A 25,923-nucleotide genomic window follows, 5' to 3' on the forward strand; every position below is an offset into this window, starting at 1 on the left:
GCCATGTGTAAGCTCTATCTTTACAGACAAAATAGGTTCCTTGAGACGGAACCAACTGAGGGAAATCGGGGAACGAGAAAATGTAGTTGTGCAAACAATTCTGCTTGACGTCAGTTTTCTTACTGTTGACTTGGAGACAAATATTACCTTGATGGGGTACAGTCCATACAGGAGAAGACTCGCCCTTTCTAGTTTTTGTTACCAAGGCTAGAAACATAGGGGGGTCACATTCCATCCTTCATAAGGTTTCTTCTCATCTAACGGAATCTTGCTCTTCTCTACAATCTTAGCCATCGTCACTATACCTTTTTATCAAAGAGCTATGGCTGAAATCCAATCCAATCCATTCCCAGAAGTTTTTACAGGGCTTCGAAGTCTGTTATGATATGCGGCCGAAAACATAGTGCGGATGGCAAGGAGGTACCTCCAATTTCAGATCCACTGGGTCTTTTTAGACCTCTGACAAAGAGAAGGAATAAAACTGCCCAAGATCAAAGGTGCAATGCTAGAAGACCGTATCAAGTTCTCTCAGCCCTAAGAACCAACGCTGAAGTTTTTCCGGTTACATTTTTTCAACGAACTTTTTTTTGGGTGGGGTTGTATTAAAATGGGTACCAAGCTTCCTATCACCGGTACAGTAATCGCTAGCCTCCCGTCCACCTCTCCAACTCCTTCCCCTTTGCTGTTCCAATCTATAACCCCCTGCCTACGAATCTGGTTAAAACCCATATTACTCGAGCAGCGGCTGGACCACAAGCTCTATGGGCCGCAAAGCTAGTTTCACCTAGTAAAGATGGTGCTGTTCAGTTAATAAGACATTCAAGAACTCCGGGCAGTTGCTGCTTTAACACTTTTTTAAAAGTCCCTACGCTACCACGGTTTTCCAGGGCATTGTCAATCCACCTTCATTTAAAAAGTGATGCCATTCAGGGGGCAGCAGTCTGGCCCTACATAAAGACAATCTAGTGATTGAAGTAACTAATTTAGTACTGCATGGGATGAGTCGACCATTCAGTGACGAGTAAGACTGTTCAAAGCGAGTCCGGGGAGCCCAGATGGAAAGCCGGCTCCTGAGAGCATGGTAAAATGTATGCAGTGCCACAGAGGTCCAGTCCTACATTAATCTCTCGCTCCGGAGTACAAGACAAGGGGGCAACAGGACATACTAAACGGAGCAAACCTGACATTATTTATCGAATGTCCATCTAATTACTGCAAAGGATATTGTGCATGGAGTTGTGGTCCCTGACAAAGTCTTCGAGGAGCAAAGACTATTTGGAGAATATAAAACCGAAGGACACATTACGGGCCTGGGGAAATCCTCTTCTCTCTGGCGACTTAGGTTTGGTATCCAGTCCATTTTAGAAATGCCCCCATTGCAACCCGTTATGCAAGTAGTTCCAACAGATCGTAAAAAAAAAAGCGACTTCAGACAGGCAAGCCTGCCCCCTTTGCACGGTGTTTTACTGTACAAAGGGGGGGGCAGGATACTTTTACTAAGATATTGCAAGAAGATTCCTGCAATTTTGTTTCGCACAATGATTTGCATTCAATAAGCTTGTCTGAGCTGGCGATCTTTTTCGGGTACCACACTTTGCCCCCACGATTACCCTTATCATTTACATGCAGAGCAAATGGTGGGTGGGGCGGGGCTTATGTCTCCAATTTCAAACACATTGGACTGCAATTCCACCAATACTGGTAATGATATTCGTTTAACTTTTACTCTAAAAAAGGGCAGGAGATCGGTTAACCTGGTCCTTATTAATGTATATCTGCATCCTAATGCTAAGCTTAAAACTGTGGTTAGCAAACACTTGCTTTTAATCCTAATCAAATATGCCTCTGGGTATCCCAATGCATGCACTCTACTAACGGGTGACTGATGCATCATATGCAAAATATAAAGTAACCGATAGTTGGTCAGATTGATCAGCTTTGGTGGGTTCCCTGGGTGCCCCACCTGTGCAATGTATTGAATCAATGGGTTGCCAGGTTAGTAGGATGCTACTTTCTTTAAATGGCAGGGTGAAAGAAGGCACCCCAATAAATACACTACTTTTTCAAGACCTTGAAACGCTATCTTTGATTATGCCTATGTTAACATTTGTTTTTCTTTTAGCATTACCTCTCATCTGGAAATTGACAACTTTGCCCAACAGGCTTGTACATTTTATTCTCTAATTAGGCACTAGGGTTATCAGTCAATTGAAGTTCCAACCGGCTCAGTTACTACTGCGAATCTGCTGGTTCCCCCACCATAGGCACTCTAAACAACACTTGGCTAAATCCTGTATTTGGGATCTTACACCGGTCCTATGTGACCCTAGTGGTCCGCAGCAAAATTTGTGATCTGGTTTCATTTGGTAAACACATATATTTTTTTTTTAACTCTTGTTCACACAATTTAAGAAGCAGTCCCTACTTCTCCCAAGGAGTTAAACCCCCTGAATACTTTTCAGTCAGGAAATCGGAGAATTAAAAAATTGTTACACTAGTTGGAGCTCCACTCTTTTAATTTAGCAAACATGAAAGGGTCCGATCCCCATGTACAATGTAAGCAGAAGAGTTAGAAGGCAAAGAACTCATACATTAACTCGGTGGGTAAAAGATAGTTGAAATCTGCAATTCTACCTCCATAAAAGTTTTTGCAATTTCTGAACAGGCTAGGCCCAATGCATCCCGCAGACCTGGGTAAGAACATTTCTGAGCTTGCTTGGATTTCTCATAGTTGGTATACATGGACGAGTCAAAGGGGTGGGCCTGTCTATTTAGACCTGGTTAGGCCCCTTCCCCAGTGGAAGCCCATGCGATGCGTTTGATAATGAAGTGCTCTAAAACAGAGTGCCCCGGGACCTTATGGCACCTCGAGCAAACTTTTTGAAATAGAATTTGACCTACTGGCTGCCACTTATAACAAATGTAGCTTATTGCACATTCAAAGCGTTGTGTGTGGCAGGGAACTTTTCTTCATCAGAACTTAAAGAAGGGTTATCCTGCCATACTTTGAAACTATAGGATAATTACCTTGCTTGATTTGGAGGCCACACGTTATACCAAACCCTTACAATTAACTAGAACCTTAGCCTGATTCTATTACTTTAATACCTCGCACACCAACTGGTTTTAGGGGAGACAGCAGCACATTAGATAACCTACTCTTTTTCTTTAATTATTCAGGGGATGTTAAAAGTGAAAAGGACCAGCATGTTTCCTTGCTTTATAGACTACAGAATGGCCTTTGATGGAGTGGACCGTTCAATTCTTTGGTCCAAACTTCAAAAATTGGCAAGTCCTTTACTGAGACATTCCGTCTCTATTCTAAAATAAAAGGGTGCATGTGACAATCTATTTTTAAAAAAGATAAAAAACGAACAGAGGGCTGAAACCGATGTGCGTGCTTGCTCCACTGCTCTTTAACGTGCAAACTGCAGATGTGCCTGTTGCCATTAAGGTTCAGGGGACTTGCGCCCGCAAACCAGCTTCCTTACATTTACAGTATGCAGATCACGCAGTGAGCTTTGGACCACATTGCTACAGGTCTTCAAAAAGCTCTTAAATTGTTAGTTACAATGTAAGTATTCAGAGCTTTAAGACTGAAATGAACAAGTGTACAGTCTTGGTGAAAGCACTGTGAGCTGACTGTCTTGCAGCACACTCGTCCCCAATTTGCCACAAAGAGTATTCTTATTTGAGAGTTTGTTTTGCCTGGATGATAAAGACTCCTTGAGAGCATCTTGAACACTTAAACTCCAAAGCAGCTTAATGTTTGCCGTCGAGCAACTTTAAATAGAGGAGCGAAGGAAAAGGCTTCTAAATTGGTGTTAGTCATTTATACAAAGTATCTGCCTTCCTTGGAATATTTCCAGGTTTGGGCAGCACATGGCTTATTAAGTCACTTTCCGAGATTTTTAGGTACATTTTTGAGGTTGCCCCCTCTTCTAGCCGTTGACCCATCATGCTTCAATTCAACCAGATGCAGCCATCATCCATTAACACTTATGATGGTACGGGTTAGAGTTGCTTGCCACAGGCCAAGATACTCTAGGGCTTCTCTTTTAAGGCGGCAATTTGGTCTGCCATCTCCTCCGACTCTGCCAAGTTTTCTCCCTGGTAAAACTTATTTAAATCCACGATTATCACTCTGCAGGCACCCTCTGGAGCTTTTCCACACCAATGGCGCAGTTTAAGAAGCAAGTCAGTTTTTCTCACAGTAGATCCTGGTGTTAAATGCAACAAGATTTCATTTCAAATAGCGGGCCTGAGTTACACAGATAATGTAAATAGTTATCTAGTATCCAGCATGTCCAGGTCGATTACGCACTTTTATACGTCTGCAGCGGTTTAGTCCCACTCCTAGAATTCGGGCAAGTATGCACCAAGTATAATTCTAATATCAATTGCTGCCAATGTTGGTACAACAGTGAATCTATCATTGTCTGTATAAGTCCCCAGCTTTTACGTCAAAGAATTAAATGGTTAAGACCAGGCTTTCTGAAAGGTGGCTGCATAAGGCCTTGCAGTATACTCCAGAGGGGAAAACATGCAAGTGTTTTATGCTGTAGTTTAGTTCAGGGACCGCACCTTTAAGCTGTTATCTGCAAAGGATGAAGGCCCTGGTCATGGTACAGATCAATTTAAAGGGGATTGACTGGCAACACACGTGGCCAAGATGAATAACTATAACCAATTCCTACTTGCATCTGAGCTTTTCCTTGTTTTCAATAGTCCTAACAGTTAAAGGTTCGAACAAAAGATTGCATCTATTTTGAGGGTGATCTTGGATGTTATAAATATTTAAGCACCACCCCAAACATTGAGAGTTTTTGAGCTAGTATTCTATGGTGTTTTAATTGTATGGCCAGAGGCCTTTAGCTCACCCCAATTAGTTTTTTACAAGGAAATAGCCCACTACATGTTTTTGTAGTTCTAAAATTGACTGTGGTGGTCCTATTGTAATTCCCTTTTCCTTCTTTCTATTTTAAGGAACAATCCGCCAACTTATCTTGCATGCCTGCATTACTGGGCATAAGTTCTGCATGTTCAATGTATTGCTGGTTACAGGTCTAGCAAATGCTGTGTCCAAATGTAGTATGTTGGTACCAGCCTTTGCATGCACCTTGCATCACTGGCACATTCCTACGTTTGTTTGAGATTGTGAATTCATACATGTTGGCAAACAGTATTTGGGGTTTGTTAATCAAAAATATAGAAGAGAAAAATTCAACTAACTCCACCGTATTGAGGAGTTTTGGCATGCATTAACCTAATAGTGATTTGATTAAGACTGGTTAATTCCATATTGGCACTCAATAGTTGCAGGTAATTTGCTATGTCATTCATTGGTTAACTACACCCATACCTTGGTTCTGCTGTAGCTGGGATTGTTTCTCTGCAATCTTTCTCCATGCATCATTGATTTAATCTCATTAGATTCTACTTCCATTTGGTCATGGCACCAACGTCTATTCAAAGTTTGTGAATGCAGAAGGGACATCATTAGTTGTGTATTGGGTAAATTTGCGGTCCACAGTTGGCTGTCAAACTTTCTGTTGCCTTGGGCCTTTGCAAAGAATCTGCTTTAGAAGTTCATGATATTGTGCAAGCTTCCTTTACTTGGATTCTTGTGATTCAAATGGTTCCAGCTTCTTAGGCTGTGATGTCAGTCTGCTTGAAATGCAGCCTATACCGGTTTCTTGGCAGCAAACTACATGTGTGCACCTTAAGTGGCCTCTCCTGTTGCATCTTGCGTGATATGGCCTACTTTACATGGTGGATGAGTTGAGGGAATCTAATATTTGTGTCCTTGCTTTCATGTTTGTAGTGTTTCTTCCGTGTGTCTGTTCTAGATGTGAGCTTCACTTACCACTCCATTGCCAGTGAACATTAGCATTTCAATTTGCTTTTTTTTTTTTTGTAGGGTGAGGACTACTGGTTAGGCAGTTATTTGTTGCTAGCTTTCATTGTGATACTTGCTCGGTGTGATCCTGGGGAGGGAGTATTGCATGGTAAATTGTGTGGTGTTTCAAAAAAAATGTGTTATACCTCAGAGTTCTGTTATTGCAGGAGGTTTAAACTTCTCTCCGGATGACCTTGATGTTTCCTTTTCAGTACATGTAAGTTGTACATGGTGTCAATCCAACCTCCTCAATCCAGATTCCACAGCACTGAGACCATAGATGTCATCAGCGCACACCTCGATCGAGGCCACACTGTAGCCCTCATCTTACTAGACTTCTCAGCCGCCTTCGACACCATCTCCCACTGCACACTAGCTGCCAGACTCCAACACCAGCATTCCGTGAACTGCCTTGGAGTTCTGCTGGAGAGGAAGGAGCAGATCCAGTCCAAGAATAAGACTCCTGCCCTTCATCTCTGAATCCACAGATCGGATGCGGAGTGCCCGAGGACCCTCCCTCGGCCCCACACGCTTAAATATCTACATGGCTCCCCCCTCGCAACCATTGTCAGAAAACATGGACTCAACATAGTATCCTAGGTCGATCCCACCCAGCTCCTGCTCTCCCTCACCAAGGACCCCAACATCATCCGGCACAATTTCCAGGAAGGGTATGCACGACGGCGCATCCTGGATGAGCAGCAGCTGCCTGAAGCTCAACTGAGGGAAGTGAATTCCTCCTGCTTGGATCCACCCCCACCACTTGGGACAACACCAGGTGGCCCCTTGTCATCAGAAACCCTCTCACGTACCACGCCTGCAACCTATGCATCATACTTAACGACACTCACCATTAACCGACAGATCAACACCGTATCCTCCACATGCTTCAACACTCTCTGCATACTTTACAAGACCTTCAAATGGTCCATTTCCTGAATCCAGGAAAACAGTTACCCATGCACTCATCACGAGCAGACTGGACTATGGAAACTCCTGCTACCACAGAATCAACACATCTCCTTCACAAACTCCAGACTGCCACAGCCAGACTAATCCTCCGCATCCCCGACACACCCACATCACCCAGCACTTTCGAGCAAGACCTCCACTGGCTCCCTGTCAACGAGTGACCTTCAAGCTGCTCACACATGCCTACAAAGCCAAAACACCGGACCACAATACATCAACGAAAGGATCTCCTTCCACGCCCCAAGAGATGGGTCCGCTCCGCTGACCTAGCCCTGGCCGAAACACCCTGCATCCGCAGAGCCAGAATGGGAGGCAGATCCTTCTCATACATCATGGCCAAAACCTGCAACAAAGCCCTACTCTGCAAACCATCAGAAAAGACATCAAGACCTGACTCTTTGAACTTGGAGCAGCTCGAACCCCCCCCCCCCCCCCGTGCCTTGATAGTAGTGCGCTCTACAAACCCCTGATTGATTTATTGTCAGTGATCCACAGACTGGAGAGTAGCAATGTTTTAGGAGTAAGCAGCTCGCCTAGGCAGGGGGAAATTATATTGTTGCAGCTTAGTTTTCATTTGGCAGAGTGCACTGATTATGCTAACATGCTAATTTCTCAAACCACCCCCCGCCCCATCTGTCCTGTTACCGCTTCCTATGGTGTAAGCGAACGCTGACTGAAGCAAATGTATTCTCACTTCCTTTAATATCAATTTCCTTTGGTTCGCTTTTTTTCAGCCACAAAGGGACATTTTTAATTTCTAGAACCTTGGGTGATAACGTTGACCATGGATTCCAGTAATTCATGTTGCATTTAGGTGATTCATTGTCTTGTCCATATCACTTTGGATCCTGTGAGGTTATTTCATGGTGTAGCACCAGCCACATGCGTTTAATATGTGCCCCTTCTATAATTTGTATGTTTTATTAGATGCTCTGGTTATGGTAACTAGAAACCTGGCAATAGCTCCGTTGTGTAAATTGAGTTATAAAACAAAAGCGTTACTAACTTATTTTTGTAAAACAGAAAAAAAACAAGGATATGAATGTCTCCATCACTAGTTTCTTTCGACAGAACCAATGCAACTTTCTGTGCCTCTGAGGTATTTGAACATTGATCTGAGTTGTGAATCTGTTAACCACCGACCAGGTGCAGAACCAGAGGAGGTAGCATTCCATCATGCCTTCAGCAGTGCTGCCCTATGGCAGTCTAGCTCTAGGAGCCTTTGATAATAAGATCACTGTCGAAGTATGACTCTTTTGTGCTTTAGAGGAGCAGTGTTCACTGAGCGGTTGTTTAAAGTTATTCACACCAGCCACCTTTATGATGTCCGTTTGCGGAGTTCCACATACACAGCCCACCCCATCACCTACTCGTTTTGGACAGGGTACTTATTTAGCTACTTGAATTGACTGCGTTGTGCTGCAGTACCTTCCAAATGTGCGCGCAAAGTAGACCTTGTAGTCTGCTGCCTTTATTGGTGCCTCTATCAACTGCTCATTAGGAGTTTTTAGTCACGGGAATCCAATGTGGGTCTAATGAACTGGTGTTGAAAATTTTACTACCATGTAACAACTAGTGCATTGCAGTGATGCTAGAGTTCTGAATGCTATTTAAGTCTGCTAGGCTGAAAATTGGTTAACTGTGCTCCTTTCAATTTGGGGAAAACCAGAAACCTTTAAATGCAGGATGTAGATCTGTAAGAGGCTAATCGCCACATTTACATTCTAGTATCTTTCATGTCATTGACCTAGGGCAAAAAGTCAGTCTGATGTAAGACCTCTTTATGGATGGAGGTATTGGCTAGAAAAAAAAGTCAAAACTAAAGGCAGAGGTCATGATCACCTGTTGCATGATACTAATTTAATTGGTGTGTGGTTTTACTTATTATTCAGAGATGGTGAACAGTCAACCCATTCCTATACCAGATGCTGGTAAACGAAAAAAGAAAAAGACTAGAGCTGCAGAAGACCGCACTGGAACTTTTTCAGGTTTGTGACCGTTGGCGTGCTGTTCACTTATTGGGCCATTTTCACCTCTCCTTACCTGGTATGTAGCTTCATTCTTTAACTCGTATGGGACTACTGACCAACTGATAATTGAAGTATAGCTTTCAAGTTGACCAATTGGCCCTTTTATTCCATTCCAATTCTTTAAAAGGCAGAGATTCAGCTGTTTGAGACGGCTTGTGAAGTACTGCATGGTATACTTTGGTCGGACTAAGCAGGTGCCTTGCCTTGACAGTAATGCTAAGCAATAACCCACCATGGAGTCGTGCATGCTTGTTGCTTTCTTTAATTTGTATTGGGCAAAAGAGTGCATGTTTTTGCCACTGGGCAAACCTTTGTTTCCTTTCACTGCCAGTGAAGCCTAATGTGTTGAGAATGATTAGACGTCTTGGATCGTATAAAAAAAAAAAATCTGCTCCTTGCAGGAGGATGCTGCTTCGCACACAGTTGAGGTAGGTTGTTTGTATGAGCCTGCCCTTCTGGGACTTTAAAGATTCTCTTTCCGGCAGGGGTACCGCTGACTGGGAAATGCAGCCAACCCTCCCCTGCAGGCAGCAAACAAAGTGCACTGCAGCAGCAGGGTGCGAGAGTGTGCCAAGGGAAATACCAGTGAGTGACCAAGAGTTTGTGTTCAAAGGTCCCAATCGGAAAGAAGGGCGTGGTCACAAGCACAGCCTAAAAGGCGACAGGGACAAGCAGTCCCCAGATTTGTCGCTGGTGAAAATTGGGGGAGATGGGATGATTGTGCCCCCCCTACAAGGCTGCATAACACCTACAGTTTGGCAAAATCTTTATCTAATGTTCAGTTTGGAATATATTAATTTTCTCCTGCATTTTATTTCAAACCAGTCTAATTTAACTGCCCTTGCTGATTCTGCATCCTGATTGGATCTCGAAGGAATTGCCTGCACTAGAAGCAGTTAGCTGAAAGCAAAGTTTTTGAATGTCTACTCCTTTTTAGGTTTCGCATTGCCGAAAGCTGCGCAAGCAGACTTTCGCGCAGGCGAAAACTTTTGTTTAGAGTATGTTGTGTAGTCCCGCCGCTCTGTTCCATTGGCTAGCTCCATAAATGGAGGCTAGCCATTGGAACAGAGATCTGTCCGTCAATGCTGGAGCAGATTCGTGGGCGTTCCCGCGATTTTTACTCATCCCGCCCCTTTGCAATCGTCATGCGGCGGTGGGCGTTTTTTTTTTTTTAAAGCTTTTTTTAAAGCTTTGTTTTCGCCACACTTCCAAAATGTCGTTTTCAGGGGTGGGTTGCATGATGTCCGTGTGCCCGTTCCCGCCCCCCCCTCCCGCTGTCCGTGTGCCCGTAGGTGCTTGTTTAAATTTTCTCACACATTTGCTCTATTGCTTCTCTTGGCTGTGTTTTCATTTTCTCGTTCTTCCTTATCTTTCACTTATTTGTTTGCGGCCCCTCTTTCCTCCTTTATCTGGTGTATTCCTGTCGCCTCTTTCTGTATCGCGTTAACGCTCTCCTTGCTTTGCTATCCTTGTTTAGCTACTTTCCTCAGTCGTGCCCTTGTCTTTCCGTTTCAATGTCCATCTCTTCCCTTTCTGTCCCCTGTTCTATGCCCCGTCCGCTTTCTCTCCTGGGGCCTAGTTTTCACTGGAGCAGCAGGTGCAGTGGCACCGGGTCCCAGATAATAATGGGCCTCACTCACCTCCAATGATTGTTGCATTTTTCTACTGAAAATGCAGTCGACCATTTTTCTTTCTTAAACTAGGGCCCGTGGCACCGGTGCTACGTCACTCTTCCGCTTCATCTCTACTTCCGACTCCCCCTTTCCTTTCACCCTCCATTTCGCCAGAATGCCCTCGTGTGTGGCGACTCGAGGGTCCCCACTTCCTTCCACACCAGGTTCTTGCTGTCCCCCTTTTTCCAAGTCCATGGGTACTTACGGTGGGTGAGTTCCGGGGGTGCTGTGGAGGCTGACGGGTGACCCAGAGACTAAGGTGGGTTAATAATATGCAGTACCTGCCCTTGCACCGTATAAATTTCATTTGGGCACATCAACCTCCCGCGTCATTAGTTTCACAGCTTTAGAGCTCAGTTCACCTCCATTATGTCCAAGCAACTCTGCACCCTCTATCACCACTGCACCCGCATTGCCATTGTACCTCCGTATACCCTGTACACCTTTCGAACCATAGCCGCCCCTTTACAAGTGTACACGTAACCTTTTCCCCTTTGTATCTTTGTTCACCCTCTATACACCTTTTATAAAGCTCGTCATTCTCTGTACACCTTTCATCTCCATTCTCCCATAGTTGCCAGGTCCCCCGTCCTGATGTCGCTCTCCAGTCCACGTGTTTTTTCCCTTGAATTCTGGGATGTGTACTCCCGGTTTTGTAATGGTATGAACAAGACAAGAAGTCCCAGATTCAAAGAAAAAACTGGAATGCGCATTATCCTGGGAAACTTGGCTCGGCTGTAAAACGTGCCAGGCCGAAAAGTATGAATGCATATTTATTAGTAAACTAAATGTAAAAATATACAATTTTACGGCTCAATTTATTCTCCAAATACAGAATAAATATGGGTGAATACCAAAAAGGTGTTTAAAAAATAAATACACCGTGAAATGTTAAAGAAATACCATAAAACTGGGAGCCCTAAATATAAGGCAGAGAACATGCACACAGGCATCTTGTGTGTGTGTGTGTGTGTGTGTGTGTGTGGGGGGGGGGGTTACACTATGGCTTTTGCTTCACCATATGCAGGGCCAGAGAAGCCTTTTATTCCACCGGGCATTTCCCAGTGGATTGGAGCCACAGGAGGCCGATTTTAAAAGCCCTGGGTCACTCCTGGTGCATCTGTCACTTTCTCGAGCTCTCCAAGGTGAACTGCAGCAGGTGGTTTAAGAGAGAAAGCGAGGGATGGAGGGGGAATGCTGAGAGAATGCGATCAGAAAAGGAGTGAGAGAACTGATGGATGAAAAGAGATAGTGCTAGGAGACAAAGGGAGCAGGGCCGGTTTGAGCATCTTTGTCAAAGCTGCTATCGGTTTCCTAGCCCAGCCAAATGCACAGGTAATATCCATCTCGACTCCAGCCGACACCCTTCACACCGGTGAGGTTGCGACCCGTTTTTGTGTGTGCCTCTGCCTGCTTGTGACCAGTTTTTGTGTGTGCCTCTGCCTGCTTGTGACCCGGTTTTGTGTGTGCAAATGCAATAGGGGTCGCATTTGCGAGAGATTAGGCTATTGGCTTTGTAAATGACAATGTCATTTATTTATGTTTTCAAAGCCAACACATAAATAAAAATGTAATTTACAATGCCAATAGCTCTAACTTTTCCAAAGGCGAAACCGTTGCATTGTAAATGCTTGTTTATTAATGGGTCTAAGACATTAAATTAGTCCCAAGACCGGATGGCTCTGAGGTTCTAGGACTGCTTTAATTTGTAACACTGAACTTTACAGAGCGGTCGGAATGATTAGCACTAGCCAGAGAATTGTCTTCTATCTTGCTTTTTGGATCTGTGACTTTGTCTGGTTCGCTGGAATGCTAGTTTTTTTTTTTTTTTTTTTTTTTTTTAGATCTTTACGGAAAGTAAATTCTCAATCCCTGAGAAGTTATTTGGAGTTGAGGGAGATGGCTCTGGATAGCAGATTTAGAGATGGTTTTGCATTCTGACCAACTAAATGCTAGTTTTGTGAATGAGATTTGGCCTAGAAGATGAACACTCCTCTATTCCAGTTGCCCCAGTCACCTTTCAATAATACACTTGTGGGTAATGTCTAAGCTGTCTGGGGGAAATGCCCAGTTCATAGTTGATTGTGAACCACCTGGATAGAAACCAGTCCATTCCAACCGTGCATTCCTGTTTTTTAACCCTACTCTAAAAGCCTGATGTGCGTTCTTTTTTTTGACCTAGACTATGCACAACTTTCTGCTTTGCACCTCCTGCCATTGTATCATGGTGCTGCAGTGGCAGTTAGGTGTTTGGTAGTCCAGCTCCTGGTGAGTTAAATCCATACTTTGGGAGTTGGAAGTACTCTGCTGGAAAACCACCCCAAACATTTTAGAGTATTCCTAAACCTGGTGAATAATGCAATGGACCATCCAAGTATGCAGTTCCGACCCACCTAAACAGTGTTGTTGCAGCATGTTCTCAGGGTTATGAGATCATGCTCTGACTGCATTTCATGAGTCTGGATGTTCCAGTGCAGTGTAGGTTGGGTGAATTTGGGTTAGCTCTCGCAAACGTGTGCCTTTTAGCCCCCCAAAAAACCTTCGTTCATCAGAGCTTTGCTATGTCTCGATCTGTGTTTTCCCTTTTCAAATAGAAAACTTAATAAACCGTTTAAGGTTCCCAGGTACAGCGCTCTAGAGGCTGAGCTTGCTAGTTCCTCGTGACTAGCAGCATTTTCGCTCCTAATGAGGACTGAGGAGCTAATGGAAGTCTGCTACTGCAGCATCCTCCCAATTGTCTATGGCAGTAACCCCACAGTCCTTTCATTCGCCAACATCTTAACTAATAAAGCTGCGTCTCGACTTGACATTGAATACTTCATAACAACCAACTGTGATTGAGGGTGAAGCTTTCTTCACAGGTGAGTTTTGGGATTTCATCTGTATCTTAGCCAGAGTTCATTCCAACTCACAGCCTTCAAAGTCTCTGGAGGGATTCCATTGTTCAGATGCTATGTGGGAGCTCCGACTACTGGGGAAGGTCTATGGAAGTCTTGGGCTATCAGCTGTTCATAGTTAGCACAGGAACGTTGTCTGTCAAATTGAATGAATTGGCTTTTTTTTTGGATGATTGTTTTGCTGTATAAAATGGTATTAAGACTGCGTTGTGATTCCCTGCGGGGAAAGCATGCAGAAAAAAGTGATTGGTTAGTAAATATATTGATAAAGGGGTAAATGCAGCTTTTTTTTATTATAAAGTAAATAGCTGAGTTCACCCCTTCTCTGAAGTGCATCAGCTAATGCAGTTTGTCTCGCTGCAAAGTGGGTTTCTGTCTCAAAACAGACCTGCTTTGAATGGAGGGCAGATCTGAATCCTAATTAATCTGGGGTCATGCTGCCTTAGAGTGGTCCCTGTTGGTAAGAATAGCAATGGGAAAAATAGAACTTGCCTTTGGTAATGTTTTTGAAGGAAGGGTCATCCAGCTGCCTCCCTCTCTACTGAGGGTGGTAATTCTTGTAAAGCAGTGTTTGATGCATCTTTTGAGTTTAGCTATAACTTTGTGCAGAAAAATTGACAGTTGTGATAATCGGCTCCTTTGCAGGAAGAGGCACAGACGATGCATAAAAGCGTCAATGTTTCGCAGATCTGTGACTGAAGACCCAGCACCACCTGGTACTACTGGGTTGGTATTGCTTCAATAAATTGTCCAGATCTAGCCTGATTTCTGGATTGTGTTGGACATCTGTGAGAAATGTCAGTATAATTGCTTCAGAACCTAGGTAATTTAAGATTGGACTCAAATTATATAAAACTCCCTTTCAGATTTTTCTTTTGGGTAATACATTGTTGAATGCTCTCTGGTCCGATAGTGGCCATATGGCATAGGTACGGTGACTGCAATCCGACCTTCGTAACCCAGTAACCTACTCCAGAAATTCTTTTGGTGCAGGTGTCAATGAGCAAAATGAAACCATGCTTTCTAGCAGTTGGGGAATTTAACCAATAAGAACAAGTTGCACCAAAAGCATAGATATGTTCAGTCTCGCCTGATGCTCTCTGAAAGTTGTGTTTTTCTTGGGCTTCTGTCTGCTTTCACTGTGGACGTGGCCACTGAAGTCTTGCTGGTTGTCCCTTGGAAACCCTGTCGTCCAGTTTAGCCTGGGTGAAAGTTGGCCAAAGATGCAGAAAACTATGTCCTACGTGCTGGCCTTGACCCAACAGATTGGGTAGGGTGCTCATGGGCAGTGCTGAGATGCATGTTTGGATGTCCTAGCATTGTTAATGCCCCCTTCTGCTCTAGACGTCTCTGGGAGAAGACCGACTCTACATTGCTGCCCTTAACATGTTCCACTGATGTGGCACACTCCTTAGAGTTGCTCTTGCCAGTCTGTCCATTTCACCAACAGTACACGATGTTCTGAGGTTATTTGCGGGGTCTGTTGACGGTCATATCAACCGCTCTCAAATTTGAGTGCAGCCTTTTCAGGCCTCTCTCCATTACAGGTGGCGTGGTGGTTGCCCCTACTGCGTTTTAAGCCAAAATCAGCATGCCTCTGTGACCTTTCCCTTCTGCTATGATAAACAAGCTACTGTGATTTCACTTCCAAGACCATGCCCATCTGGTAGGTAGTGTTGGTTCATCCCCCACCCACCTCTTACAGAAGGACATATTCAAAATACTCACTCTGGCTCAGGTTCTTTCTGCTCTGGATCCAGAAGACTGGGTGGTGTCCTTGGCTTTACAAGATATGTATTTTCATGCACCCATCCTGCAGTCCCACAGACTCTACTTTTAGTTCTTGGTGGGAATCTGATTAATTCCAATTTGTTGGTCTTACCTCTGCACCTTGGAAGTTTATGAAGATGATAGAGCTGGTCAGAGATGCATGTATTGCTGCATGGCAATGAGTGGCTGATGAGGATGGGCTCTCCAGTCAGTCATGTTCCGCCTTCAGATGACCGTCACGATTTTGTCATCTTTGGGATTTTCTATCTGCAAACTAATTTGTCCCTTGTGCAGAGTATTCCCTTTATTGCGGCTAGCCAGGAAATTGTTAAAAGTTTTTCCAACTCTGTACTCCAGGACATTCTGGTTTAATCCTTGGTCTTGGTGGGTTTGGCTCTCGTAAATAAATGGCTAATAAAGCACATGAATGCTGCTGCGTCTTGGTGCTGGAAAAAACAAAGCACAGGGAAACCAGGTGGTACTCCTTCCCTACTGGGAAGGGAAGAGCCAGGTTTTAACCAGGCTCTTAAACTGGGATCTGACGGATTGAAGCCTAATGTTTAGTGGTAACTCATTCCAGAGCTTGGATGCTCTGCTTAGTTCTATGAGGGACCCTGCCTGACTAAAATAATGTGAGAGGGCCTTCCTGTGAGCGGCGAACCGGGGTACAGACACCACTTTTGGGTGTACATTTAATCCACTGCACCAGATGAGGCCATACTTTGTACTACTTTAGGTTGCCTCACTTCCCTAACCAGTAACTCCCTAGGGTCAAGTTAGTGGTAGGTAGCACAGCACCGTTTCCACTCTTATGTAGATAGTTATTCATTATAATATTTTCTCCACGGTCTTGAAGAATCGCCACTGATCATTACATGACAATTTTAGGGCGGGAAACATGTCGACCATTTGGGAGTAGAGTATGTGATTTGTCATATTAAAAACCAAATGCGCTACCCCTCCCGCATTATATTATTCAGGTAGGGTCCCTCACAGAATAAAGCGATACAAAAGGGGATGATGGACTGAGCGTTTGAGCAAATCAAACACTCACCCCCAGTCAACTGATCTGGGTTTAATCCATCACCATTCTTTAGCCCACTCAGCCACCCCATTTCAGACATGGCCATATGCAAATCAGTCTGACCCTGTGCCTCATGGGAACAGTCCAGCCCGAACTGCCAAGCCATGTCTTCCATGGACCGGAAACCAGCATCCTGGGACCGGTTTAGGATTCATAATCCTCGGAAACCAGCATCCTGGGACCGGTTTAGGATTCATAATCCTCACAGAATAAAGCCTTCAAGAGGATTCTCTGACCTGTTTTTTTAAACATCACTTCACACATCTACACCCAACTAGGCCCCTCACACCCACTGCACCCTTACGGCAAGGAACAAAAGATCTCCGACAAAGGGCCCTTTTAAGGGTCCCCGTTGGGCATTGCAGCGCCGGCCCAACGAGGAGCAGGCTCAAATTAAGCATGACACCTAGCTTGCTGGGTGTGAGCCCTAGTTCCGAAAGGAGGAATGCTCTTCCCCCGCCTTTTTTTTTTTTTTTAGGTTTTTTTTTTTAGGTTTTTTTTTTTTTTTTACACCTCCTTTAATACGTTGCCAGACCTCACTAGCCATGGCATTTTAATGGTGACCACCATATCACCTAGGAAATTCATACTCTTTTATTTGTTAAATGCATCTAGGGTGTGTACGCTGGACCTATTAAAAACCCACAAATCTGTCCCTCCCCTTTGATAACCACATCGGAGGGAGAAATGGCAGAATTTTGTTACCTTTTTTAAAAGGAAGTAGCAGGCTGATAGGTTATTCTGCCCTGAGAAGTTAACCTGGACATCACATAGTTTCTCAATTTGTTTACAGGGACTGGACCAACTCCTGCCACTGCCGGTCACCATGCTTGGTTCCAGATGGGGTGGGCACCATTTCCAAATTCCTTAACCTCTGTCTTTTCCGTGTTTAATGTTAGATCGTTCTCGTACATCATTCCATGATGTGCCCAAGACAACTGTAGAATCTGTCGGTCACTGTCTGCCGTTAAGGAGATTGTAAAAATAATTTGAGTAATGTCTGCATGCGATACTTGTGAGCAGCTGTGGTCCCTGATTAATTTGGCCAATGGTGTCACATAAATATTGAACTGCCCCAGGAAGATAGAATTTGTCATATTCAAGGTTATCCCAGCACACCCTCCCTTTTCTGGTTTTCAGGAAAGAGGTGAGCAAGGTTAGCGCAGTGTCTCCAATTCCTAATGTCTCCAGCCGTCGCACAAGTACAGTATGATTAACCGTATCAAACGCGGCTCATAAGTCCAATAGGCTAAGGATAGCCCTGCCACCACATCAACTTGCCAACATTTCCTTAGTGGCCATGATTAATGCGGACTCCTTGGAGTGGCCCGATCGAAAGCCATGTTGAGTTGAATCTAGAAGATTGTTGATATTCAAGTACACCGTGGGCTCTGAGTTGATGGCCTTTTCCAAAACTTTGGCTGCTAAGGGCAGGCAGGAAATCGGACGGTAGTTTACTTAGAAAGGGTCAAGGAAAGCTTTTTGAAATGGGCCTGATGCAGGTTTCTTCCATGAAGCTGGGAAGACACCAGTCCTGATAACATTATTCACGAGAGGGACAAGTCGACCGCTAACTTTGTTCGAGACTCCCTAAATGCTGTCTGGCGGGCATGGATCTGTCGGGGATCCAGATTTAGTAGCCAGTCATCAACAATGCCCACTGTCATCGGGGAGAAACTAGTCCGGTGGCTAGTGATGGATGCCACATTTTCTGTGAGCTCAGCCTGAGAGGAGGCCGGGCCAGACCTCTGACCCTCTAGTTCCTCATATATTGTTTGCTACTTCTACTTCTACTGAAGGTAGCCATTTTGTCACAGAACTTGATCCGGGGCAAATACATTCCCCTGTTGGAGTTTAGATAATGCAGTAACTGTCTTCAAGAGCTCTCTGGCGGAATTCTTTCCCCTCTCCATTTAGCTAGCATAAAAGATCATTCTAGAACTAATAATGTCTGCTTTGTATTGGTTAGTGTATGGTTATTCTTTTTACCCCCCACACTAGTCCACCCTCCAAACACGCTTTAAGCATCTACATGTCTCAGGCTTCTGAAACTTTTAGCTTTGTCTACCCTCCTCGTCACTTGCACAAGCTGGCACATGAAGACCTTACAGCTTAACCTCCATTTCCAATGGGCGAAGATCCAGGGAGGAGACTGCCTAGGACCTTTGGTGACGGTAGGTGTAAACTAACGTGTCTTGCATCAGGCTGCTGTTCCTACCCCACCCACTCACAGTAATGGTAGATGTCTTTACTCTGGGTTGGAGGCCATCTCTTAGAGGTGAAGATGATGGATTTGTCTCAGAGCATCCGCTCCACATAAACTTCCTGGAGTTTTTTGACATCCCACTGATGCTGAAAGTCTTCCTACCAACTCTCCAGGGGAGGCTGGTGCTAGTCTTCGCAGACAACCTAATGACCATGTATTACTGCAACAATTTGGGTGATTTGAGGTTCTAGTTGTCGTGCCTGGAGGCAGTGTGCCTTTTGGAGAATGGTGAATCCAGGGGAACTTCTTTAGCCAGCCTCCTGGTAGGGTTGTTGAATGCCTGAGCAGACTAGTTGAGCAGATGTCAGTGGGCAGACCACAAATTATTTAACCCCAAAGCTGCTCAGCACACTTCCAACCCATGGGACATGCCCTGGCTGGATTTTTTGCCACCATTCCAACCAATCGGGTGACTCTCCTGTCTCAGCAATGATTTGGGTGCAGGACCCTGGTGTACTGCTATCTGCAGCTCCATGCATGGAGATTGAATGGCGAGAACTGACCGATTCGGATTTGCCTTTTTGACGTGGTGGATGGGGTCCTCGCAATTTGGAATGGTGGGAAAAGTTTGAGACTTGGTTTAGGAACTGCCCCCTGGATCCCTTGTAGGCCATTGTCAGATTTTCTCTACTTCTGCAAAGCTTTGCAGTGGGCACAGTTAAAGATTAGAAAGGCTAAAAAGGCAGACCTTTCCCTGCCCAAGGTTCCTCTTTCAAATTGCTAGTTGTGATTAGATTTCTGAAGGGTTTGTTGGGCATTGCCTCCTAAACCATTCTTGTCTTAGAGGGACTTTAGTTCGTCACATTTCTTATGTACACTGTTTAATCCCATTCACACTTGTTCTCCTTATCGAGAAAGTATTCCTCATCTCTTCTGTGTGCGATGGCTGCTGCAGCCCCAATTCCTTTTTTACAAAGATTGTATTACCCTTTGTTACCATTCTCCCTTCTCTGCCCCCCCCCCCCCCCCCCTTGAATTTAGCACACCCCTCAAAAGGATTTCTGGTGATTCTGGAAGCTTGTCGCAGAAAAGCAAGTAAAATGCACAGTTCTAGTCCGTTTAAGGTTTGCTGGGTATTGTGGGTGATCATGCGAGGCACACCAAAATGGTCTCCCCTAGGTTTTCTTGGGTGACTGCTGAGCCCTGACCCAAAAACCATAGTACCCCATGTCCAAATAGGGTCATTTTTCTGACGGGAAGTGTCAGTCTCCACATTGTTTTGGCCCTTTCCTGTCGCAAGCATTAGGTCTAACAACGCAAGTGACGTAGCACTTTTTAAAAATCTTACTGGGAGACTTTGGGGGTGGAAGAGGGGGCTTTGAGAGGGGTTCCAGTGTGGTAGGAACGTTGTCTACCCACAGATTCCAGAAGTGTTTTGCCCAAATGTGAGTTTTTTTTTTTTTTTGTAAACCTTTATTGGTATAGACAGGATATACAAATCTGGGCCTACAACCAAACTGGCCGGCCATAATACTTGAAAGCAGTCAAGAAGTCCAGAATGAAGTTACAGAATCAATCATAAAGCAACGGGAGCAATACAATCTTAAAAGGGGGGGTGGGGGGGATAGGATCCAAACGGCCAGCAAACAGGAGTAAAGAAGGTTATTTTTTTATAATAGGGCAAGAAGGAGCATGACTGGCACGGCGACAATATAGAGGAATCCGGATTCTCAAATCAAAACACTGGTAACAGTAAGGCAAAAGGGCAGCCATGCAGGAATGTCAGCACTGTACATATCGGTATGAAAACAGGTCAGTGAACACAAGTCAGTATACAATTAAGAACAGCTTTGCATCCCCACCACCCAATATCACATCGGAAACAGAGCAAAGGGGCCGGAATAGCGACAACACCAAGACTAACCCGTCATACTGACCTTGGGAGAGAAAAAAAAAGGGAGGGAGGGGGGGGGAGAGGAAAGAGGAAGAAGAGGGAAAGGAAAACACAGACTGAAAGAGGAATGCCGCGCCTAAACAAGCGCCCCGTAGCAAGGTACACATAAGAGCGGTAATATCAGCAACGAGAAGGGCATGGGAGTCGCAATGGAAAGCAGTAGAACTACAAAAAGAAGAACAGCGACATTACAGACCCCACCCCAATCATGCCACGGAAGGCAAGGACAGACGCGGCACTCCAATAAAGAGATGCAATAGGGGCCATAGAACTGAGGAAAATAAAACATCAAATAGGACCCAACCCACCCATCCCACCCAGCACCCCTGCAGAAGGCTACGGCCTACCCTCCAAACAGCGCGCCTGTCGCCCTAAACCAGAACCCGAAATGTAGTAGAGACAAGAGATGAAGAATATAGACAAAAAAGGGACATGAAAACAAAAGAAAGAAATGGGAGGGAGGAGCAAAAGGACAGAAACAAATACGGTCGGTCACAGCCCTCCACCCAACCATACTATCGCATTACATGTGAACCAGAACGACACATCTCGAGCGCCAAAAAACGTACAGGGGGGTCTTCCACAGCATTAGAAATATGAGCAACTTCTCCACGGATTTTCACACCAATAAACCACCGGGAGCCGTGCATCTCACCCCAATCCCTTCCTAACCACAATTACCACCCACCACAGGACAGTGTGAAGTAAGCAACACGATGCGAGGCAAGCACACAAATGAAAGAAAGTACGAGCAAAACGTAGGCCAGGGAGGGCAATCAATAAGCAAGTGGGCAAAAGTTCAAATAGGCAGTTCAAATGTCTCAGCAATAGCAACCAGGGCAGTGATAGACAGGAGTTCAGTCTCGGCGTTAGGAAAAGCGGGGGTGTCTCTGCAAAATAGAAACACGACCTCATCAAGGCAAAAACAGGCAGCGGTCCACCATTGTTCTCAGGCACCCGGGGAGGATCAGGTCTCCGCACGACTTCCAAGTCCCCAAACTCCAAACATCGAAGAGCAGGAGGTTCCAAATCCACCGGCCAGCAAACCCGTTGATGGATAGCGACAGTAACCCTCGTAGCGACCGAGGGAGGCGAGGCAGTGGCGTCACTGAGACAAGAGGGGACCATGAAGGAGCGTTCACCCAAGATGGCGGTGGAACAAAACTAGTCTCCCGGAGCACCGGGGGGGCCAGGGCCGCGCGTAAGGATCGTAAGGCATCAAGAACGTCTCCAATCGTAGGTTCACGCACACACGTCCAGGCCCCCGTGCAGTCCAGCAACCCAAGTCTGTCATCACGAGGAGACCCACAGCACAGGTCGTCGGCAGCCATTTTGTGAATTCAGCCTCCTCGCCACCCTCCGTGATTCTCGGAACAGGTCACAAATGTGGGCCTTTACAGATTTCCGGGGGGGTCCCAGCAATGGCAGCCTCGGTGAAAAAAGGAGATTCGCCCAAGGCGGCGAGCCGTCTGCAATATCGCTGGCGCTCCTCTCAAACCGAGTCAGAGGACGAGGGTCCAGGGTCGAAGGACGGAGCAGCGGCGGGGGGACCCCCTCTCACGATCAGTCCACGGAGCACCGCGCCCCGCACCAGCCTCCCGGCCGTCAAAGCGGGCCCGGATCAGAGTCACCGGGATGTTCTCACAACGGCTCTCACCAGTGGCGCAGTCTCTCGGTCGGGGCCGACGGTCACCACAACGCCAGGTCGGATCCGATAGGCGAGGCCCCGGTCTCAACACCACGAAGGCCCAGGTCCCTTTGGGGGGCACAACTTCGGAACCGCAGCACGCCGGAGTCTCCAGGCCAAACGGTGAGTAAGAGCGAAACGCTGCGCTTCTATTTCTTCAGAATTGTCGCCTCTGGGCAGGATATTCAACAGGATATGCTAGTCAGGCCAGAGGGCTGACGGAGCCGAGCTACAAGGCGACCATTTCGCTCGCGAGCTTGGCTCCTCCCCCCCCAAATGTGAGTTTTTAATCAAAGTTTGGGGTTTGCAAAGGCTTATGGTTAAGAAATCTGGTAAGAGTTCCCCACTCTGGGATGGCCCGGATTTCTCTAGGTGCCAGCTGAACTAGGGCCCAAAATCTACAGCTAATCACGTTTAAAAAAAAAAAAAAAAAAAAAAAAACCTTTTCAGTGGACTAATAGTATGTCTGTTATGTCTTGGGGCCTTTCATGTTGAAGGCCCTAGGCTTCCCACACCAGTGAGCTACCATTTTTAAGACTTGGGTGAACACACGAGTAGATTTGTTAATATCCATTGCATTTCTCTTCAGTTGTCCCTTCCAAATGCAAGCCAATGTGTAAGGATTTTTTGAGAAATGCCCTTCGAATCGCATGCTAGTATGCGTACCCACAAATTCAGCGATGGACATCAGATGGAAGCAGTGATTTGTAAATTTCAGAAATACTTAGGTTTCCTGGATACCCAGTTTTCACTCTTCATATTTTACCATATGAATTACTCTATACCTAGTACACAATGAATAAGCATTATAAGGTCCAACTCAGTTGTTCGCTCTGGATCCCTTGGGTTCTTGGAAAACCTACAAACCCTATAAATCTGCAACCAAAAGGGTATAGTGGATGTAGTGGTATACTGCTTTTGTAAATCTGCAATCATGACCGGAAGTGCAAATAAAAACCCTGTACAAATTTTCTTTTTGCCGAATCATTGTCTATCTTTTTATTTTTTTATTTAATTGGTTAGTTTATTTGGGAAAACATTGAGTTGGACAAAATTCTGACTGCAGCAAGGCCTTGTGTATAAGTTTCAATAGCTCTCTGGGATCACCCATAGATTTCACATCGGTTTCCACCAAAGTTGGAAATAAGTTGAAAGCACAAATAAGGAAAAATTGACTACCTCTTTGAAAAATGCAGATCGCACCGCGCACATCTAGTAGGCCCGGAGTTCAGGAGCTAGAAAATTAAATGTCTTGCCTTCATGTCCCACATTCTAATTTTGTTATAGCAAGGTTTTTTTGTGTAACCGCATTGTAGCTTTCAGATGAGCTAGACCTAGTTCATTAGGGAAATTACCTAGTTAAATCTGAAAATACATGGCGCAAACTTTTTCGGAAGCGAATCGGTCTCTTCCTTGACATGGCCATGTTATAAATTCTATTTCTGTTTTGTGATTGCACTTTATTTGATTGGATTGCTGTCCAGATAATGAAAGTCTTTATAGTTTGAGCTTTCAAAAGGAGCTGCATTTAACTTCAGAAGCTATTTCCCTGACTATTGTATCTGTGACCTTATTTGTAATGGAAGTCGGAAGCATGCCTTGAATGTAATTGCTGTATTGTCCACAACTTTCTGTATGTACCTTTTTATAAAGTGATGCTTTTCTTTCGGCAGGCCTGTACAAGTTGACAAACGAGCTTCTCGGTGAAGGCGCATATGCAAAAGTACAAGGTTGTGTCAGTTTGAAGACTGGCCAAGATTATGCAGTCAAGGTAATGTAGATCATATTCATATCTCCTTCTTGAGAAGGAGCGGCGCCTACCATTCAGTCTTGACCCAAAAAATGTCTGACCTTTTCCTATATATAATTTCATACTTCTGACTGCAGCACATCGTTGATTTATTTTCTTCGAATACACAATATGTGAAGAACTTCATGGAGGTTTTGGAAGCAGTATTTTATTTCCTTGGCGAGATGTGCAGATTGAAGTCTAGTTTACATGAGCGATACTAACTTTAGTCTCCATGGCATTAGGATATAAATGCTATAACTTAATTTTTCTAGTGGAGTATTCTAGGGACTTAAGTCCCTCGCATGGTGCCAGACTTGCCTAACTTACCCCTTACCTGAGAGTGCCCCAGCCGCAACGATGTCTTGATCCCTGGTGCTTTTTTTTTTTTTTTCGTCATGGGTGAAAACTGGTGTAGTCCTGTGCACCCAGAAACCCCCTGGGTTTCTAAGACCGCAAAGAGGGCAGATATTTTTTGGTAACATTCATTGTTTGCTATTTGACCATGGATCAATTGTGTCTGTTCAGGAAGAGTTTCAGCTACTATTGTAGCGGTAAAAATGTACTGTTTGTGTTGGGAAGTTAAATTGCAAGTGTGCTGGTAGCAGCATACAGTGTAGTAATCGGTAGGAGTGAGCAGGCCTTTTTACCTGGACCATTGAACTGAGGCCTGCCGGCTCACTCATGTTAAGTTCTGCTTTGTTTAACTCTCACTTGGCTTGCATCAAGTTGTTATGTAGTGCTGTACAGTGTTGTATGCACGTGCTGGTTATATATGGGCCTGTGAATGGTCCCTACATTGTTGGTATTCTGGTGGCTCCCCTGAGTGATTGGCACAGCAGCAGGTTCCAATTAACGGCAGCCCCTCAGGCATAAGGGGGGGGGGCGCACCTGCGTACACACTGCACACAGGCAACAAGGGTTTGTTGGCAAACCGGTGTAGATGACTGCTGCTAACATCACACCATCCCCTACTGCCATATGGAGATCTCAGACTTGTACTGGCCATGACCCGATCTGTGTAGCAGCACTCTCCACACACCTCACTACAGTGAACCACTCGCCAGGATCCTCAAACTACCATGATCTTCTCTACGCAGTGGCAGCTATGCAGTGGTTCTGAGGCCGTGGTTCCGGGGGAATGCAGTGCTTCAGAGTACGATGCTCCGGTCTGGTTCCCGCAACAGCAGTGATTATTGATCCTGCTCTCGTAGCGGAGAAAGGCACAAAGAACAATTGATGGACAGAGTGTAGAACAATGTCATACATTCACCCCAGTACAGAGATCTGGGCCTAAATCCATTGTTTTTTTTACTCACCATGCCATTCCAGTTTGAACCCAGCCATATGCAAACCAGTCTTGACCCTGCGCCCAATGAGAACAGTCCAGCCGGAACGGCCTGGCCAGGTCCCTGTAGAACCCGGTCCTAGGATGCTTGTTTCCGGTCCACTGAAGACCTGGCTTGGCAGTTCAGGTTGGACTGTTCCCATGAGACACAGGGTCAAGATTGATTTGCATATGGCCAGGTCTAAACTGGGGTGGCATGGTGAGCAAAAGAATGATGGATTTAGCCCAGATCTCTTGACTGGGGTGAATGTTTTGATTTGTTCTGCATTCTGTCCATCAATTGTGTGTTTTGCTTTCTTGTAGCGGAGCATTTAGCTGTTCCACTGGAGCAAACTCCTAGGTCCACTTCCAAGGGTCCAGAACTGGGATGGCACCACTTGGAAGGACAGACTCCCTCCTTGTTGGTACCACTCAGGTCAGTAGTGATGGTGAACTGGTAGGCTGACTTCAACTACACGAGGGGTTGCTCCGATTGGGACACTGCACTTAAGATGGCAAAACTGGCTTTGTTAGTGAGGTTACATTGAATGTGACCCTCGTGATTACAATAATTTGGCTATGCACACTGCACTTTATAATGTGCTCTAGTTGGCAAATTAGCTGCATGCTGCTGG

At 45.2% G+C, this 25,923-nt stretch overlaps 1 protein-coding gene across 3 annotated transcripts in view; it reads left to right on the forward strand.

The window, feature by feature from the left end:
* MKNK1 (MAPK interacting serine/threonine kinase 1) overlaps positions 1–25,923 on the forward strand; it is a 183,597-nt gene that overhangs the window by 36,498 nt on the left and 121,176 nt on the right. For all 3 annotated transcript variants that reach the window (XM_078671672.1, XM_078671674.1, XM_078671673.1), the window contains exons 3-4: positions 8,764–8,859; positions 23,846–23,943. In XM_078671672.1, coding sequence (XP_078527798.1) covers positions 8,764–8,859; positions 23,846–23,943 — 194 coding nt within the window. The remainder of the gene's footprint in view (positions 1–8,763; positions 8,860–23,845; positions 23,944–25,923) is intronic.

This window comes from Lissotriton helveticus, chromosome 1_2, assembly GCF_964261635.1.
Source record: "Lissotriton helveticus chromosome 1_2, aLisHel1.1, whole genome shotgun sequence".
In the NCBI taxonomy this organism is placed as follows: domain Eukaryota; kingdom Metazoa; phylum Chordata; class Amphibia; order Caudata; family Salamandridae; genus Lissotriton; species Lissotriton helveticus.